General features: G+C 43.3%; 1 protein-coding gene across 1 annotated transcript; it reads right to left on the bottom strand.

The window, feature by feature from the left end:
* Nucleotides 1-3,393: 3,393 nt before the first annotated feature.
* On the bottom strand, nt 3,394-20,768 carry PRDM7 (PR/SET domain 7). The gene is given in 11 exon segments (XM_030813779.1): nt 3,394-3,639; nt 5,342-5,432; nt 5,434-5,535; nt 6,514-6,581; nt 6,983-7,254; nt 7,463-7,564; nt 8,690-8,846; nt 11,917-11,966; nt 19,775-19,882; nt 20,209-20,332; nt 20,700-20,768. Coding segments are annotated over 11 exon segments (1,389 nt in total).
* Nucleotides 20,769-21,198: the final 430 nt, after the last annotated feature.

Genomic DNA, 21,198 nt, shown 5'->3' with positions numbered 1-21,198 from the left:
AGGCTTTTCTATGTATATAAGATTATATCATATGCAAATAGAAATAATTTGACTTCTTATTTTTCAATATGTATGCCATTTACTTATTTATATTGCCTAATTGCTTTGTCTAAAACTTTCAGTACCGTGCTGAATAACTGTTGTGATATTAGGCATCCTAATCTTACTTCATTTCTCAGAGGAAAGGCTTTTAAGCTTTTCCTCATTCAGAATGTTAGCTGTGTGTCTTCCCCCTGTAATCGGTTACAAAAATAAAAATTCTCTTCTCTCCCATTTCGTCTGTATCTCGTTATTGGGCCTTGAGAACAAGCAGCCTGACCCTCGGTTTGGTCTGGGAACATAGTCATGGCTTAGATCACTGCAATGGAACAGAAAAGGCTAACTATAATGATAGTTAAATATAGATCTGAAGCTACTTCACTTGAAATGTCTCTGAACTAGCTGATATGTAGGACAATCCTTTACATGTTCTAGATTGTAACAGAAGATACGAAAAGAAAAATAAAGCAGTCTGAGCTATGTGAGGTGTGCAAATTTTATCAGGCCCAGAGTGACATAAGTGTGGGACTTCAATCATGCTGTCTACACGTACGCCTGGGGACAATTGTTTAAAGGCATCTAGAAATCCTCTCCACTGACTGCCCTGTGGACTCAGAAACTGAGTTTCCAACTATTAGCCTTTGTTTTTGTTTATTTTCATAGAAATGTCCCCTCATTAAATGCCTATGGCTAGTACCATCTAGCAGATACCCCTACTACCAAGTCCCAGCTGAGGATTCTGCTGGCTTTAACTGAATGAGAAAAGGGACTTAGATTGTTCAGGGCAGGGAACTGACTCGATTTTGAGCGCTCCATTTCCCCTCTTGACTCTACATGCCCTGGGGACATTTTGGTCTGAGAGCCCTTCTCTCACCTCAAGAATCAGATTCAGAATCAAAGGCTGAGCTTCTTCACGGCAGCAAAGCTGATGACCCATGCATCTGGGGCACTTCCTTCTTCTCCACACCACCCCTGTTCAGCTTTCTTCTGAGGGAAACTTCAGCACATTTCAGTCATGTGTCTGCTGGGAGGTCCAGGGAGGCTGGATTCCTAAGCCCTTCCAGGAGGACAGGAAGGCTTCTTCCTAGGCCTGCAGGGATGGTCTGTGTGCGTTCCTCGAGCTTGGCTGGGTCTTGACAGACAGTGTGGATCTTAATTAAAAAAAAAATCTATCCCTTTATTTATTTTCATAATCTTTTGTTAAAAAAGAGTAAGGTGTTTGTTTTTACATTTTTGTTTCTCTGTAGAAGGAGAATGAGGATCTAGGATTCCCCTGGAAGAAGCAGGGGCATTCCTCTGATTGGTGCCCTCAACTGGACACACACATGCGCACACAAGTACACACACATACGTGTGCAGATACACACACATGCACACACACCTGTGGGATATGATGAGTTTCTCTTCAAATAATCTGATCAATCTTTTATTCTTTAATTCATAGTACCCCCCTCCTTTCTCCTTTTTCTTCTGTTTTCCTTTTTGCCTTTGTTAGATGCCCAGGCACGCCACAGTACTAGGCGTTATCAGTACCAGCTCACATTCTTTTCTTTATTTGGAAAGAGGACTAACTTCCTAGCTCATTACAAACACCCCTTCCCCTTCGTCTCCATTTTTTTTTTTTACTTGCCCACCTTATCTAAAAAAATCAAATCTTTAGCCAACTGGGATTAGTTTAGATTGTACAACCCGACCCCAGCCAATGGAAAAAGGTACAGGGGCAGGACTTGTGTCAGGAATAAAGGCTCTCCTGCCTCTTTGTTCAGGTGTGCTCTCATGGCGACTGGCCAATGAGGTACCCCTCTGTACAGAAGTAAAATTGCTTTGCTAAGAATCCTTTGTTCGAGTATTCAATTTCCTTAGGATTTTGAACGTTGTTCCTAACACACCCTTGAAACCCCCCACACTCACACAGTTACATACACGGAGGGCACATAACCCCACACCCGAACACATATATACACACACGCGTGTTTTTGTCTGGCTTTCACGTCTTGGGCTACAGAGACTGGAGGAGATCAGGAGAGGAGACTGGAGAGCCAAGGGGGAGTATGGCAGCAGAGGAGAGGGGTCCATTAGGAGAAGAGGCCACACTTCCCAGGAGACCAGGGAACTCCCTTTCCTGCTGCGACTCTCTAGAATCTTACATTTCTCTTCCTGGACTTGGGAATCGATTTTCCAATAATTAAACCATACAGACTCCAAGTTTATGTCTTTCTGGGGGTTGAATTCCTGTGGAGACTTGAGCTGAACACATGAGTTCTCTGTGGCCCTTCTGGACTCTTCTTGCCTTCAGTGATAAGGGAAGAATGAGGTACACACTTGGGGTTCAGATTTGTATGGAGACAAAATTTATTAGAACAGGAGGCAAAAAATAAACAGAAAATGGAGGGGATCAGTGCGGGAAAGAACCACACATGCTGACGTCCCCCAAACACTTACAGAACTATCCCCTGTTCTTCCTCATCTCTAGCCATGAAAGTGGCGGATTTGTTTAATTAGTTATTTCCGATCTCTGTATACTCTCGGGGAATATAAGGGGTCAGCAGACTTCCGCTAAAGCCACCTCACAGCTGGGGTGTGCAAGTGTGTGGTGACCACATTTGTCTTCTTGTGTCTATTGAGATAAGGTTTTATTACTAATGACTTACTCATCCTTCCTGCAGACGTAGGGCTTCTCCCCTGTGTGTGTCCTCTGGTGTCTGAGGAGGCTTGACTTCTGGCTAAAGCCCCGCCCACACTCCCTGCAGACATAGGGCTTCTGCCCTGTGTGTGTCCTCTGGTGTCTGAGGAGGTTTGACTTCTGGCTAAAGCCCCGCCCACACTCCCTGCAGACGTAGGGCTTCTCCCCTGTGTGTGTCCTCTGGTGACTGAGGAGGTTTGACTTCTGGCTAAAGCCCCGCCCACACTCCCTGCAGACATAGGGCTTCTCCCCTGTGTGTGTCCTCTGGTGTCTGAGGAGGCTTGACTTATCGCTAAAGCCCCGCCCACACTCCCTGCAGACGTAGGGCTTCTCCCCTGTGTGTGTCCTCTGGTGACTGAGGAGGCTTGACTTAACGCTAAAGCCCCGCCCACACTCCCTGCAGAGGTAGGGCTTCTCCCCTGTGTCTGTCCTTTGGTGTGTAATAACATCTGATTTATCACTGAAACCTTGCCCACACTCTGCATACTTGACTTCTGCAATTCTTGAGATTCCTACCCCCACAAATAATTGGCCTGTGTTCCCTGGATTCACTTTCTGGCCTGTTCTGGACTCCTCTTCTATTATTCTTTTTCCCACTCTACAGCTCCCCATTTGTACTTTGGGTGAGCTAGAAAAGGCCCTTGAAATCTCCCTCTGCCATGTCCTTTTATTCAAGAGTTTGGACCTTTCTTTGATCTCTTGACCTTTGGTTTTGTCATTACAGCTGCGTGGATCAGAATATTGCTGCTCCTGATTCTGATCCCCTGGGCAGGGATTCTCTGGTTGGAGGAATTTTCTTGCAGATGGTCCTGGGAAGTTCTGAGAGGAGTGATGGCGTGCCACATGTTGACTGAGAAATTTCTGACTTGAAAAGGCCAGGCAGCATGAGGGACACGGATGGATCTCTGCCTTTGGTTCTGAAAGAGGAAGTTTTTGGTCAGTGTAGATGTTTTGTTCAGGCCTTACCACATATGAAGGTATGAAGATCAAATGAAGAACCATCATTCTTCATATGTTAACAATGCAAGCTGTCTCCCACCAAGTGCTGGATGGACCTTTAGAGTCCATTTTTCCATTCCACTTTTATTCACTGCATCTTAAAAAATCCAGAAATCCCACATCTTGGGCCTTTTCTACATATCAGCCAGACTAGGTAACCTCAAGCAGAATCAGGGGCAGTGTCATTCCTTACATAGATGGAACTGCAGTGACCTTTCCCCCACACTGCAGGTATCTTCCAAGTCCTATAAAGCCTTCCTGATCACCCTCTGCCACATCCTCCTTGCCTGGTCCCTGGGCACTTTTGCTGACACGTGGTCTTCAGCTATTTTATTCTATTGAGAAATAACACTCTTGATGACTTAGGTGAGATTGTCCTTAGTGACTTCCTAAGAGGGGAAAAGGATCTATTAGGAGCACTCAGGCTGGAGATCACAAATGTGGTTAAAGAGAAGATGTGTGAGCAAATCTGAATTTGAGTCTCCTCATTCAAAAGAACATATTTAATTGAGGACTGTTATGTGCCTGGTTCTCCATCAGGAAGTGGGATTCAGGTTGGCCAACACAGAGTGGTCCAGGTCCCACTGACCAAAGGACTCTGGGTCCTGCTACCCCAACTAGGTGCATTTATTCCATTTCAGATTCCACAAATCATAAAATGAGAATATGTTCTCTCTCAGGCTGCCCATCAAGTATTCATGTTTGAGATATTTCATTCAGTCTGAGCCCATTTCAAATACAATAGGAAGTCTTGTTTCAAAATATATCCCTACTCAGACTTACCTCCGTGCTCCCCACCTTCATCCTGCCCACCATTCTCTCTCATCTGGAAACTGGAGCAGCTATGAGGGGATAACCCACTGCAGCCTATTTTCCAAAAATGAACCAAAGCTGAACTCTTTCTGGCCTTAGGACCATTGCACTAGCTGCATCCTGTGTCTGGAACCCTTGGCCCACAGGCACTTGCACTTCTCAAATGCTGCCTCCTAAGAGAAATCTTCCCTGACAATCCCCTGCAACACTCTACTCTCACCTCACACTGATCCCCAGGTATTCTTTCTGAATTCATTTTCTTCAAAGCACTAATCACTGTCTGATATTACACATATGTCTGTATGTAATCATATGGTTCCCTAATTCACATGTCAAGGCAGTTTTTCTGATTGTCTTGATCAATCTGTATTAACACTTCCTGCACCATGGTCTGGCACTGAGTAGGAATTCACATGACAGCTAATTGAGGTAATGAATGAATGAATAACAACACATGCATATCATTAAGAAATATCAAGGAAATGCCAGAAGAAACTACCTTGTTGGGAGAGCTGGTAGGTGTTTGAGAACTTGATTTTTGTCTTTAAGTCTTTCAGCACTATATGCTGTTATATACTTTGTGCATGAAGTACTTAGAATATAAAATCAGATCAAAGATTTAAAAATATAAAAATTGTTCCAAAGAGGCGAAGGTATATAACATGAATCTTTAATTTTGGAAGCCACTGATTTGAAATCTTACTGACTTTAGATGGCATTTTACTGTACTTAAGAGTTAAACCATGAAAATTCTCTAGGATAATTCTTTCTTTCCTGTCCTTTTAAAAGAGTAATGGTGATGCCTACCTCTCCCTGCCATGAGCTCTTTCTTCCACTTGCTGCCCCACTTGATGCCCAGTTCCTGGCCATATTCATCCCCATACCAGACCAGCAGTTCACAGCCTGGCCTAATGACTCGGCAGGTTCTATAGAAGATCTGCCTGTGGTACTGGAAGGCCACCAGGTTCTGCTCTTCATCATCCCGGGCACAGTTCACATACCTGGGGTCAAGGCAGGCAAAGGGAAAGAAAAGAGGCAGTGAGTTCCCAGTATCTGTCAGATCCAGGTCTGGCCCATCATCTGCTAGTCTAGGCCTCCATGGTCTAGTGCTGACCACTCCCCCACCACTCCTCCGGGAACCTTCTGCTCATTCCTAAATCTCTTTCACAATGTCATATGAACTTGCACTTCTGACTACAGTGCTCATCCTGCTTAGAATGCTTCCCTGCCATGCCTAATCAGCCATTTTTTCAAAGCCCAACTCCAGACTTACCTCCACCTTGACTGGCCATAAAACACATTGACTTCTAGCTTCTCTAAACTCTAAATTAATTCTGTTTTATACCACAGAACTTGGTGCTTGATCATGTACTCTGCTTCTAGATTAGTGCACATCATTCTACACTCAGCCCAAGTCCATCTTTCTTTGACAGGCCTTCCTCTAATCACCCTACAGTTCACTCAGGTGCAATTCACCTGACTTCCCCAGATTTCCAGAGAAACTTAGAAGTCTCTTTCTCTTGGCCCAATAACATAGAACAGTAATAGTTGATTCATTTTTCTATTCTCTGATAGAACAAGAGCCCATTGTGGAAAGGGGCTGAGTCATCCTGCAGCTCACTTCTGTTCAAGTAGTGAACTTCACTTCCTAACCTGGAACATACGAAGTGCTTAATAAACGTGGATTACATAAATTAAAGCAGAATTCAGTGTCCCCCGTGAATCTAGGCTTCTCAAGGTTTATCTTGGTGCCTCAATTTTGTCTAGCATACATATTTATGTTTTGATACCAATAAATCATAGTATCTATATTTTTATTTTTTATTTCTAAATGTTGATGGTATAAAAAAGCATTGTATGGAGAAAAATAGAAATAGGGAATGTGAAAATCATTGAGGGAGGCATAATGATAAGGAAGGAAATCCGGCTTTGTAAGAGATGAAGGTTCTCTCTGAAACTCAGAGAGCTACTGGCCTTACCTCATCCAGTTGGCCCAGGATTTATCTTTTCCATCCACATACTCATAACAGTTTCTCCCCTTGGTGATCTGAGTTTCAGAAAAATAAGGTAAAGGCTTTTTAGAGGGTAAAAATCAGAAGAATTATTTTACTCCACTGTCATCAATGGCCTTTGGGCCTGCATAGCTTCAATTGCCAATTGAGACCACATGGTATGCACTTAGTCATCATCTACACATCTGAGTTGGTTTGTCCAATCAGAGCAGAAGCTCCACAAGGGAGGATGCACTTCTTTGTCTTTGTACCACTCTGCTCCCATGTAACCTCTGATCTCTAAATAGGAGTTCCATGTTCACACAAAGACCCTTGAGTACACAGAGCTAACCATGTTATCCCTACCTATATCCTAACATGTAGAAGATTATGTCCCACCAAAGGCACAGAAGGGATGTGGGAAGACAGAACAGGGGAAACGGCAGGTTCTTCTTACCAGCCAGGAGTATCCATTGTTGGCTGCCTCTTCGTCTTCTGTAATTCGGCCCTCATAGGGGCCAAAGTGCAGACCCAGCGGCAGATCAGATGCCTCATTCCATACTCCAAGCCCAGCCTGAGGGATGCCTGATGGCCCAATTCTCAGCCCTGGGGGCAGACTGAGGGCTGAACGGTTGGGATGCCCCTTGCCCACTGTACTGTCCTTTATAAATGTAGGGGGCCCATGGGCAGCACAGCTGTCAATGAAGAAGTTCTGACACATCTCACAATCTGGAAGTGAGGGAAGCAGAGATTAGGAAAGGTGTAATGCATGTTCCTTGATATAAGAGCTTCAGAAAGAGCTTGGCATTCACATTATTTAGCCCCAATCCTGTACTCTAATTCATTAGAGTAAGGGAATGATTTGTGGGCCAAATGATGAAATTATTGTACCAGGACATAACAGCAAGCTGTGTGAGTGGTCAGAAGTGTCACTTACAGAGGTAATCATCATCCTGCGGCTCGCTGACCTCTTTGTATGCATGACCCTTTCTTTCTCGCAGGCTATACATCTTTCCTTCAGTCTCCTTCCTCCTGAGTTCTAGGTTGGAGAAGAGTAGATGGGTAAAATTGGGAGTCTGGGGTGTTCGTCCCTGTTTCATAAGAAAATGTGAAATCTCCTACCATCAAATTAGCATCTACCTTTCTACATACTCTAGTGTCCCCCTCTTTAACTACTGCTTCAGAGAGACTTGGACCCCACACCCACAATGACTGCAGATGCCTATTTAATTTTAGTTTCTGGCTGTTCTCATTATACCATTAACCTTTGAACATTTCTACTTACAAAATGGTTCATTCATGCATTTATTCATTCGGAAAATATTTCTTGAGATCACATTACATCTTAGGCATTGAACAAAGGCCTGGACATACAACACTAAGATAAAGTATGATCTCTATAGGGGATCTTCTAGAATCTAGTAGACATGTGATGGAAGAGGAATGTAGAAATGCACAAAAGAATATCTATTATCAGAGAGGTACTTATTGGACACCTTGCATGTATCACTTCATTTATATTTAATTTAAAGCTTTCAAACAATGTACTTGGTCTATATCTACTTGGTCTCATTTTACAAATTACCATTCAGGAGCTCAGAGAATTTATAAGATTTGCCCAAGGCCCCAATGCTTCTATGTGGATTATAACCCAAGTGAATGACTTCAAAGTTAATGTTCTTACATGCTATTCAATACTGTATCCAAGGCTGGGCATGGTGGCTCAAGCCTGTAATCCCAGCATTTTGGGAGGCTGAAGTGAGCAGATCTCTTGAGGCCAGGAGTCTGAAACCAGCCTGGTCAACAAGGTGAAACCCCGTCTCTTCTAAAAATACAAAAATCAGCCAGGCACAGTGGCGCACGCCTATATCCCAGCTACTCGGGTGACTGAGGCAAGAAAACATCTATTTTCATGGAGGCAGAGCTTGCAGTGAACCGAGATTGCGCCACTGCACTCCAGCCTGGACAACAGAGTGAGACTCTGTCTCAGTGAACAAATAAATAAATAATTTTAACAAAATACTGCATCTACCTGCTGGTCTCACAGTTGAGTCCAGCTTAAGCCCAGGCCTATGCAAAGTCCACCCCACCTAGGTAGACTATACTCATCAACCTTTCTAGAGGACACAGAGGGACTAAAGTCCCTTCAAATATTTTTCCTTACCCAGTTTTAGTCTAGAATGCTGTCCAGAGGTACTTGCTTCTCCAGGAGGGGACACTGGTTTCTGAGCCTGCTCTGAGCCACTTGCATTCAGTAAATTTGCCGCTCCTGACAGTTCTTTCAAACTAGATTCATTACTGAATGACGCCTTGGGCATTCCCTTTAATGTGAGAGTCACATATTAAAAGACAGCATGAATTTCTTTAGTTCTTTGCGGCTTGCAACATGTTTTCACATGCATGACTCTAGTTAATGTTCAAACCTTGAAAATACCTAGAGTGTCTAAATACTAGAGGGAAAAGAGAAGGTCTAAGTGAGTAGTGAATCTGGGACTCTAACCCATGTCTTAAGGCTCTTTCCTTCAACTTTCTCTAAAACGTTCTATGTAAGTTAAAGGGAAGGAGGAGGAATACTTGGGAAGACTAGCTGGAGAATCAACAAGATCTGTGAAAGAAGGGGCTAGGGCTTACAAAGAGAAGGAGGGAATCTTCCATAAACTAGTAGACTTTTGATGGAAGGGGAAATGTAGAAAAGCATAGAGGGACAAAGCACATCCGGAAAATGAGGTAATAGAGCAGTAAGATTGGGAACAGAACAAAGAGATGATTGGCAAAAATATATCTAGACAACTAAGAAAGTGACATCAAAGTTGCATGTTGCCATATCCTGGAAAGAATATTTGGCTTTGGAATTAGATCAGTTATTTCCTGTACCAATTCTGCTAATCTGCTTGAATAAGGGTGTATTGTTAGCTAATTCTCTTTAGTTTCCTGATCCAGAAATTGGCATACATGCTTTTTTTTTTTTTTTTTGAGAAGGAGTCTCGCTCTGTTGCCTAGGCTGAAGTGCAGTGGCACGATATCAGCTCACTGCAGCCTCCACTCCCAAGTTCAAGAGATTCTTCTACCTCAGCCTCCCGAGAAGGTAGGATTACAGGCATGTGCCACCACATCCAGCTAATTTTTGGATATTTATTAGAGACGGAGTTTCACTAGGTTGGCCAGGATGGTCTCGAACTACTCACCGCAAGTGATCCACCCACCTCAACCTCCCAAAGTGCTGGGATTATAGGCATGAGTCCCCGCACTCAGACCATGCTAATTCTTGGTTTTTTTTTTGAGAGGGAGTCTCACTCTGTAGCCTAAGCTGGAGTGCAGTGGCACGATCTCAGCTCACTGCAGCCTCCACCTCCCAGGTTCAAGCGATTCTCCTGCTTCAGCCTCCCGAGTAGTTGGGATTACAGGTGTCCACCACCATGCCCAGCTGATTTTTGTAGTTTTAGTAGAGATGGGGTTTCACCATGTTGGCCAGGCTGGTCTCGAACTCCTGACCTCGGGTGATCTGCCCACCTCCACCTCTCAAAGTGCTGGGATTACAGGTGTGAGCCACTGCCCCTGGCACTAATTCTTAATATTGTAGTGAACATGAAAGATAATAATGTTCACCGAAGTGCTTTTTGAACTACTTAATACAGCAGGAACGTGAGATTAATAATTTTTCTCACCAGGTGCAGTGGCTCACACCTGTAATCCCAGCACTTTGGGAGGCCAAGGCAGGCGGATCACCTGAGGTCAGGAGTTTGAGACCAGTCTGGCCAACCCCGTCTCTACAAAAAATACAAAAAACTAGCTGGATGTGGTGGTGGGCGCCTGCAATCCCAGCTACTTGGGAGGCTGAGGCAGGAGAACAACTTGAACCCAGGAGGTGGAGGTTAAAGTGAGCCAAGATCACGCCACTGCACTCCAGCCTGGGTGACAAGAGTGAAACTCTGTCTCAAAAAAAGAAAAGAAAAAATAATTTTTCTCACAGACTGGGTGCCATGGCTCACATCTGTAACCCCAGCACTTTGGGAGGCCAAGGTGGGAGGATGGCTTGAGCCCAGTAGTTCAAGGCCAGCCTGAGCTACATGGCAAAACCATGTCTCTACAAAAAACATAAAAATGAGCCAGGCATGGTGGTGCATGCCTATAGTCCCAGCTACTCAGGAGGCTGAGGCAGGAGGATCACACTAACCTAGGAGATGGAGGCTGCAGTAAGCCGAGATTGAGTCATTGCACTCCAGGCTGGGCGAAAGAGCCAGACCCTGTCTCAAATCACACCCCCACCACCCAGAAAAATAACAAACAAATGAAAATTATCTCATAGTCCTGATAATATCTCTACAGTTGAAATCTAACTCAAAGATATTTTCAGCATTCCTTGACCCTGTTACTTATAGTTTAATTCATAAACTTGGAATCAGTCATTCAGAAAACACTAAGGACGGTCTCAGAGGCCCTGAGCTGGGCTTGGGAGTTCTGAGAAGAATCAGATATGGACCAGACTCCTGAAGAGCTCACAATGAAGAGGTAGCAGGCAGGCTAAACAAATAATTCCAAACAACATGACAGTTCCCTAATTGGAGCCCAGAGGAAGGAGCTGTTACTGCCTTCTATAGGAATGAGCATTTGAAATGGATTCCAGAAGAATATATTTTTACTTAATAAGATGTAACCTGTATGAAGTCCTAAACCATTTTCTTATTTGTTGTTTCTCAGTCTTCAAACCTGAAACTCCTCAGGGCTGGAAGCTGCTTCCTCTGATCAGAATGGGTCCCTTATGAGGGTAGGGACCCTATCTCCTTCTGGGACCAAACAAAGTATGAACTATTTACTTGGAAGCTTCCCTTAATCAGAGTGTTTTAGTGCAAATCTCACTTTACCATAACAGAGAAAAACTGAGGTTGAAAAGTCAGTTGGACGAATGATGTAACACATATGGGTAAGACAGCATAAACTTTATAAAACTATGAAACTTTTAATAATCTTGTGTTAATGGCCTTGTAAGTGCTTTAGAGAAGGAATTTTGGATTAGACTGCACCAACACTGAATGTGATCCCAGGGATATAACTGAATATTTTTATACCTCAGTTTTCTCATCTGTAAAATGGCTATAGTTACAGCATCTACTTAATAGGTACTATATATAAAGTTGAATAGGAACTATATGTAAAGTTTATTCATGTAAAATGCTTAAAATAAAGTCTGAAAATACTGAGAAAATAACACCGTGGTAGCGATTATTGTTGTTCTTATTAACTCTTAAAATAATGATGACATCAGACACTGTGTTAAAGAGATCAGGAAAAGAAGGCAGTAGTTCCTATGATAGCCTGTACATTCTCCTTCTCTTACCTGTGTTTGGATCCATGAGAAAGGTTTCTTGTCAATAGGATTTGGGAAATACTTACCTTCTGGTGTTTACGCTGTTCCATTCTTAAGGCCATCCAAGGAGGTTTCACTAAAAGGTGATGAGAAATCAGTGGTTTGGTTGGTAAATGTTTCCAAACGCTAGAGATTCTCTCTTTTATTTTTTATTTTTGAGACGCAGTCTCCCTCTGTTGCCTAGGCTGGAGCACAGTGGCACAATCTCCACTTACTGCAACCTCCCTCTCCCGGATTCAAGCGATTCTCCTGCCTCAGCCTTACAAGTTGTTGGTAACTACAGGTGTGTGCCACCACACCCAGCTAATTTTTGTATTTTTAGTAGAGACGGCATTTCTCCATGTTGGCGATGCTGGTCTCGAACTCCTGACCTCAGGTGATCCACCTGCCTCCGCCTCCCAAAGTGCTGAGATTACAGGCGTGAGCCACCATGCCCGGCCTAACTCTGGAGTTTCTCATTAGAGACAGAGAATTCTGAATCAGAGAGTGATGATTCCAAGTATTATCCAAGGGAGATTTGGAAATGTTTTCTGAAGTATCATTAAGGCCTATGTTTCTATTAGAGGCATTGCTAATTTTCTTAAGATTTAAAAAAATAGATAAAACTTCATCTTTGTTTCATCCTATCTATTAAGGTATACCTAATAAGGTACCTATTACATTAATTTTTAAAATGTAAATTTACCTTTCACGACAAACACACTGAACAAACTAGGAATAGAAGGAAATCACTTTAACATAAAAAGGTCATATAAGAAACCCCCCCCCCCTTCTTTTTTTTGAGATGGAGTCTCGCTCTGTCACCCAGGCTGGAGTGCAGTGGCGCAATCTTGGCTCACTGCAAGCTGCCTCATGGGTTCACGCCATTCTCCTGCCTCAGCCTCCTGAGTAGCTGGGACTACAGGTGCCCACCACCATGCCCGGATAATTTTTTAAATTTTTTTATTTTTTATTTTTAGTAGAGACAGGGTTTCACCATGTTAGTCAGGATGGTCTTGATCTCCTGACCTCGTGATCTGCCCATCTTGGCCTCCCAAAGTGCTAGGATTACAGGTGTGGTGGTGGGCGCCTGTAGTCCCAGCTACTCGGGAGGCTGAGGCAGGAGAATTGCTTGAATCTGGGAGGCAGAGGTTGCAATGAACCGAGATCGTGCCACTGCACTCCAGCCTGGGCCACAGAGCGAGACCCCATCTTAAAAAAATAAAAAGAAAACTATAAAGATTTTTACCAAAAAATTGTTAGAAGTAATACATGAATTCGGGCCTGGCACGGTGGCTCACGCCTGTAATCTCAGCACTTTGGGAGGCTGAGGTGTGCAGATCATGAGGTCAGGAGATCGAGAACATCCTGGCTAACACGGTGAAACCCTGTCTCTACTAAAAATACAAACAATTAGCCAGGCGTGGTGGTGGGCACCTGTAGTCCCAGCTACTCGGGAGGCTGAGGCAGGAGAATGGCATGAGCCAGGGAAGTGGAGCTTACAGTGAGCCGATATCATGCCACTGCACTCCAGCCTGGGCAACAGAGCCAGACTCTGTCTAAAAAAAAAAAAAAAAAAAAAGAGAATACATGAATTCACCATACAAAACCAACACCCCAAATCAGTTGTGTTTCTATTTAGTAACAATGAGCAATCCACAAAGGAAATTAAGAAAAATATCCCAACCACAATAGCATTAAAAAGAATAGAATAATTACAAATAAACTTAATCACGTAGGCAAAAAACTTGAACACTAAAAGCTACAAAATGGTGCCGACAGAAATTTAAGGAGACACAAATAAATGGAAGGACATCCTGTGTTCATGGATTTGAAGACTTAATATTGTTAACTTGTTCATACTATCAAAATGATCTATAGATTCAATGCCATCTCTATCAAAATGCCAATGCCATTATTTTCAGAAGTGGAAAAATATCCAAAAATTCATATAGAATCTCTAAGGACCCAGAATAGCCAAAACAATCTTGAAAAAGAAGAATAAAGTTAAAGGCCTCATGCTTCCTGATTTCCAAGCATATTACAAAGCTACAGTAATAAGAAAAGTGTGGTACTGGTATAAAGACAGACATATAGACGAACGGAACAGAATAGAGAGGCCAGAAATAAACCCTGTGTATACAGTCAAATGATCTTCAGCAAGGATGCCAAGACTACACAATGGAGGAAAGGACAGTCTGCAAGAAATGGTGTTGGGAAAATTGGATATACATATGCAAAAGAGAAGACAGACTCTTACCACATATCTCATATAAAAATTAACTCAAAATGATTAAAGACTAAAATGTAAGACCTGTAAGTACAGAACCTCAAGAAGAAAACACAGAGGAAAAGCTTATGACATTGAAATGAACAGTAATTTCTTGTATATGACACCAAAAGCATAAGCAATAAAAGCAAAAATAGACAAATAGGACTACATCAAACTTAAAACCTTCTGTGTAGCAAAGAAAACATTCAACAGAGTGGGAAGGCATCCTACAGAGTGGAAGAAAATATATGCAAACCATATATTTGATAAAGGGTTAACGTTGCTGAGTGCAGTGGCACATGACTATAGTTCAGCTATTCAGAGGCTGAGGTGGGAGGATAACTTGAACCCAGGAGTTCAAGACCAGCCAGGGCAACATAGTCAGACCTCTGACTCAAAAAAAGAAGATAAAGAGTTAATATCCAGGCCAGGTGCTGTGGCTGATGGCTGTAATCCCAGCACTTTGGGAGGCCAAGGCAGGTGGATCACTTGAGGTCAGGAGTTCATGACCAGCCTGGCCAACATGGTGAAACCCTGTCTCTACTAAAAATACAAAAAATCAGCTGGGCGTGGTGGTGTGTGCCTGTAATCCCAGCTACTAGGGAGGCTGAGGCAGAATAATCACTGGAACCTGGGAGGTGGAGGTTGCAGTGAGCTGAGATCACGCCATTGCACTCCAGCCTGGGCAACAAGAGTGAAACTCTGTCTCAAAAAAAAGAGTTAATGTTCAGAATATATGAAGAACTCCTATAATACAACAACAACAAAACAAATAATTAAATAATGAGTGCTATGGACTGAATTTTGTTTCCCCCAAATTCATATGCTGAAGCATATTTAATACCTCAATATGATGGTATTTAAAGATGGAGCCACTGGTAGGTAATTAGGGATAGGTGATGTCATGAGGGTGGGACCCTTAGAATGACATTAGCGCTTTTGGCCAGGCGCAGTGGCTCATGCCTATAATCCCAGCACTTTGGGAGGCCGAGGAGGTGGGCAGATCATTTGAGGCCAGGAGTTTGAAACTAGCCTGGTCAACATGGTAAAACCCCATCTTTACTGAAAATACAAAAATTAGCTGGTGTGCCCCTGTAGTCCCAGCTACATGGGTGACTGAGGCAGGAGAATTGCTTGAACTCAGGAGGTAGAGTTTGCAGTGAGCTGAGATCGCACCACTGAACTCCAGCCTGGGGCAACAGAGTGAGGCTGTCTAAAAAAAAAAAATCTTCTAGTAGATATTATTGCTTTTATAAGAAGAGGAAGAAATTCCTTCTCCTTTCTGATGTGGGAACACAAATAATTCATGTAAATACACGGTGAGATGGAGGCTGCCCACAAGTCAGGAAGAGAGCCCTCAACAGAACCCAACCATGCTGGCACTCTGATTTTTTACTTCCAGGCTTCAGAAATGTCAGAAAATAAATTTCTGTTGCTTAAACCACCCAGTGTGTGGTATTTTCTTGTGCAGCCTGGGCTGACTAACACAATGGGCAAAAAACTTGAATAGACATTTCTCAAAAGAAGATACATAAATGGCTAAGAAGCATATGAAAATATGCTTAACATCACTAATCATCAGGGAAGTGAAAATTAAAACCACAGCGAGATATCACCTTATCCTGTTATGATAGCCTCTGTCAAAAAAACAGAAAATAGCAAGTGTTGGCGAAGATGCGGAGAAATTTAGAACACTTGCTCATTGTTGGTAGGTGGCTTAGTCTGTTTTCTGCTGCTTTCCTAGAATGTAACAGAGTGGGTAATTTATGTGTGTGTGTGGTTTTTTTTTTTTTTGACACGGCATCTAATTCTGTTGCCCAGGCTGCAGTACAGTGGTGCGATCTCGGCTCACTGCAACCTCTGCCTCCCGGGTTCAAGTGATTCTTCTACTTCAGCCTACCAAGTAGCTGGGATTATAGGTGCACACCACCATGCCCAGCTAATTTTGTATTTTTAGTAGAGATGGGATTTCACCAAGCTGGCCAGGCTGGTCTCAAACTCCTGATCTCATGATCCGCCTGCCTCGGCCTACCAAAGTGCTAGGATTACAGGCATGAATCACCATGCCTGGCCCAGAGTGGGTAATTTATAAGGAGAAGAATTATTTGGCTTGTAGTTCCGGAGGCTGGGAAGTTGAAGAGCATGGCACTGGCATCTTGCAAGGGGCTTCAAGCTGCATCATGACATGGTGAAAGGGTAACTGTGCATGTGAGACAGAGAGAAAGACAGGGAAGGGCCCAACTCATCCTTTTCATCAGGAACCCACTCCTGCAATAACTAACCCACTCCTGTGATAGTGGCATTAATCCATTCATGAGGTTGGAGCTATCATTACGTAATTCACCTCTTAAAGGCTCCACCTCTTAATACTGTTACAATGGCAATTAAGTTTCCAATACATGAACTTCCACACATTCAAACCATAGTAGTGGGAATGTAAAATGGTGCAGACACTGTAAAATACAGTATAGCACTTCCACAAAAAATTAAAACCAGACTACCTTATGATCCAGAAATTCCACTTCTGGGTATACAATATATTAAAAAGAATTAAAAACAGGATCTCAAAGAGATATTTGCACACTGATAGTTATTACAGCATTATTCACAATAGACAAGAGGTGAAGCAACCTAATATCCATTGACAAATGAATGGATTTTAAAAATGTGGTATATACATGGAGTGGAATATTACTCAGCCTTAAAAAAGAAGAAAATCTTGTCACATGCTATGACATGGGTGAATCTTGGGGACATTATGCTAAGTGATTAAATAAGCCAGTCACAAAAAGACAAATATTTCATGGCTGATTCCACGTATATGAGGTATCTAAAGTAATCAAATTTATAGAAACGGAATTGCAGTTGCCAGGAGCTGCAGGGAGGAGGAAATGGGGTGTTATTGTTTAATGGGTGTAGGGTTTTAGTCATGCAAGATAAAAAGTTCTAGGGATCTATTTCACAACAATGTGCATATAATTAATAAAGCTGTACACTTAAAAATTGTTAGAAGAGTAAATATATGTTGTATGATTTCTTACCACAATAAAAAATAAATTGACTTAAATTGGGGATTTTAACTGAGTTCAGATAAAGATGTATAGATGTGTGGTAAACCACGGGAGATAGATTCCCTCTAAAGAGACATTCTTTTCATGTCAAAACATTGGCAGAAAAGCAAACACTGGCCTTTCATACCTCTTACACTATTTTTAGGTCCTAAGGAATCTAAAATCCATAGATGGGGAAATCGTAGACCCAATCCAAGTTGCTTTCTCTAGTTTGGGCAGATTGACTCTTTTTACTTCTAAACTCTCCTAACCAAGCAGTAGAAGAGGAAATGAGCTTCACACTTCTATTTTATAATTATGATGCATTATTTTATTTACCTGATGCTGTCTCTGGTTAGTGACATATGGGAAAGATCAGGGAAATTAAACAGCCCTCTCAAACCCGCTCCAGAATCGAGACAAAGTAGATTCATTTTGGTATAAGAGGATCATATAGTATGCTTAAATGTACATAAATGATGTATCTTTACTTAATATTATTTCTTCTTCTAAGAAATTTAACTCAATAACTAAACTATTAGGAGATTGGTATTAGAAAGCTTTCTTGTGGATTTACAGTTTAATTAAGTTTGCTTTCATTGTTCTATGATGTATTAACAATGTTTAGCAAAAACAATTTTTTTTAGAAAAAAAGAATGACAAATTTTAAACATATAGAAAACAATGGAGAATGGTACTGGAAAACCTATACATCCATCACCATTCAGTCCAATGTCAACATTCTGCCACAATTGTTTCAGATCTTTTTATGTTTATTTCAAAATTTAAAAACAAAAATAAAAACAAACAAAAAAACTAACCAAGCCACAGTGAAGCCACCTGCCAGCCCTTCCTTCTTTTGTTGTGATGATAAATGTTCTGGATTTGGCACTCTTATTCACATTTAGATTTTATACATTTACCACTTATTATTGTATCTATAAATACTATGTATATTTTATAAGTTTTAAAACTTTATATGAGGCCAGGTGTGGTGGCTCATGTCTGTAATTCCAGCACTTTGGGAGACCAAGGCGGGTGGACTGAGGTGGGTAAGGAGTTCAAGACCAGCCTGGCTAACATGGCAAAACCCCATCTCCACCAAAAATACAAAAATTAGCCTGGCGCAGTGGCGCGTGCCTGTAGTCCTAGCTATTCAGGAGACTGAGGCAGGAAAATCGCTTGAACTTGGGAGGTGGAGGTTGCAGTGAGCTGATATTGTGCCACTGCACTCCAGCCTGGGCAACAGAGTGAGACTATCTCAAAAACAAAAACAAAAACAAACAAACAAACAAACAACGTTATATGAATAACCTCTTACTGTATATACTGTCTTGCATTTTGCTTGTTTGTTGAACATTTATGCTTTTGAGGGAAGATTCTTTTTCCTTTGTTAAATTCTGAAATGTAGTTGCGACCTAAACCCAGGCTGGTTTCAGGTCACTATTTTTCCCCGTCCCGAGACGGAGTCTTCTCATTCTGTTGCCCAGGCTGGAGGATGGTGGCACAATTTTGGCACACTGCCACCTCTGCCTCACAGGTTCAAGCTATTCCCCAGCCTCAGCCTCCTGAGTAGCTGGGATTACAGGCACCCACCACCACACCCCGCTAATTTTGTTTGTTTGTTTTTTTGTTTTTGTATTTTTAGTAGAGACAGGGTTTCACCATGTTGGCCAGGCTTGTCTCAAATTCCAGACCTCAAGTGATATGCCCGCCTTGGCCTCCCAAAGTGCTGGAATTACAGGTGTGAGCCACCGTGCCTGGCCAGGAGGTCACTTCTAAATCTTCCTGGGGGCTATGCACGGTGCCTCATGCCTGTAATTCTAGCACTTTGGGAAGCTGAGGTGGGAGGATGGTTTAAGTCCAGGAGTTTGAGGCTGCAGCGAGTTATGATTGTGCCACTGCACTCCAGCCTGGGTGACAGTGAGACCTTGTCTGTAATAATAATAACAATCATCATCATCATCATCATCATCATCATCATCATCCCAGCACTTTGGGAGGCCAAGGCAGGCAGATCACTTGAGGCCAGGAATTCGAGACCAGCCTGGCCAACATGGTGAAACCCCATCTCTACAAAAAATACAAAAATTAGCTGGGCATGGTGGTGCACATCTGTAGTCCCAGCTACTCGAGAAGCTGAGGTGGGAGAATTGTTTAACCCGGAATGCAGAGGCTGCAGTGAGCCGAGATTGCACCACTGTACTCCAGCCTGGATGACAGAGCGAGACTCTGTCTCAAAAAATAAAAATAAAAATAGGCCGGGCGTGGTGGCTCATGGCTGTAATCCCAGCACCTTGGAAGGCCAAGATGGGTAGATCACCTGAGGTCGGAAGTTCGAGACCAGCTTGACCAACACGGAGAAACCCCATCTCTACTAAAAAAAATTACAAAAAATCAGCTGGGCATGGTGGTGGATGCCTGTAATCCCAGTTACTTGGGAGGCTGAGGCAGGAGAATCACTTGAACCTGGGAGGTGGAGGTTGCAGTGAGCCAAGATCATGCCATTGCACCCCAGCCTGGGCAACAAGAACAAAGCTCCATCTCAAAAAAAAAAAAAATCCTCCTTCCTTTCCCTCTTACCTTGCTGCCTAGGTGTCCATTCTTCATCAGAATCTTCTGTGTCATCCACCTGGAGTTTGATGGCCTGCCTTCGGTGACACATGAAAGCCGGTCGAGTGGCTCTGAGACCTGAAAAGAAGCAAAAATTTTGTTCTAAAATGGAAGAGCTGGGAGGAGGAACAAAGGGCAGTGGCAATGGAAAGCACCACAAAGCCAGTGCTGCTCAGTCTGATGAGCTGGGAGAGTCTTGAACAAGGTCAAGATGTGACCTCTGCATGGTCAATATCCACACTCAGCCCCGCATTGACGCAGAAGAACAAAATTTCCCTCCAGATTTGTCTCCATGCAAAAGGGAATTGTGGGCAGATGCCGCCAACTGAGAACTAAAATAATACAGGGACTAAAGACCTGTTTTATGTCTCCCAGGCTGGTCCGTGCCCAGCATTTCCTATTACCTATAGTAATCAGTGCATTATAGTTCCTTTTCACGTTCCTATAGCGAGTTTTCTCCCAGTCTCCCATCTCTGCCCATTCTTCCTTGGTGAAGTATATGGAAATGTCTTTGAAGGCATCTTTGACCTAGAGGAAGTAACAGATTCCATCAGTGATTTACTAGTACACATCGAGCTGGTCCTTTTACTCTACCCTGTGTGTAGGTCATAGCCTGGGCCCTCTGGGAGTCTCTGTGAAACATAAAGATCTTCCCTCCTTCTCCGGATTGTGTCCCGTTTAACTGAGCAGACCCTGAGCATTTTCCTAGCTCTCTGCTGATACAGAGCAGTCGCTGATGCTAGTGTTCTTTTCTCCCCCATGTCCTGGCCAGGACCAGCTGCCCCCATTACATGCACATTCAGACAGGGTCCCCCAAGGGTACAGGCCAGGAGTCTGCAGCACTCCAGAGATCAGCTCCTGCTAGGAGTCTGGCTTTGCCTCCCGCACTTCTCACCGTGGGCTTCTGCTCTGTTCTCTCTGTGTCTTCTTCTGGGCTCTCCTCTTGGGACCTTTCAGGGCTCATGGTGCTGGGACTGTCTAGAAGGCCCTGCTCCAATTCTGAGTGTGGGAAGGGCCCTGAGTCTCCCAGCTCCTAGGCCAAAGGCTCCTGTGAAAAGAGAAGGTGCTGAGAGGGGGCAACTGCCCTGAGCACTACCCAAAGCCAGGCTCTGTCTTCTCCATCTGGCTGGGTGTTCAGAGCAGGAAGATGTGGGTTCCTGGTGAGGTCTCGAGCACCCCAGGGAGATGTGGGGGTACTAATGGGATGGGAAGGCCTCCACTGGCCATGAGCTACCACCTAATGTAAGCTGGATTTTGTTCTTTAATTCCCCTGCAGCTAGGCTCATTTGGAGAAGGGTGACACAGGTGCCTGGAGGGTTGTAGCTACCCGTGTTTGAGGAGAGTCCTGAGGTGTGAGAGCCAGAGGAGTCCCAAGGAGATCTTGAGGCCCCCTG

This window comes from Nomascus leucogenys, chromosome 6 (genome assembly GCF_006542625.1).
Source record: "Nomascus leucogenys isolate Asia chromosome 6, Asia_NLE_v1, whole genome shotgun sequence".
NCBI classification, from domain to species: Eukaryota; Metazoa; Chordata; class Mammalia; order Primates; family Hylobatidae; genus Nomascus; species Nomascus leucogenys.
This window is presented reverse-complemented; position numbering and strand designations above follow the sequence as displayed.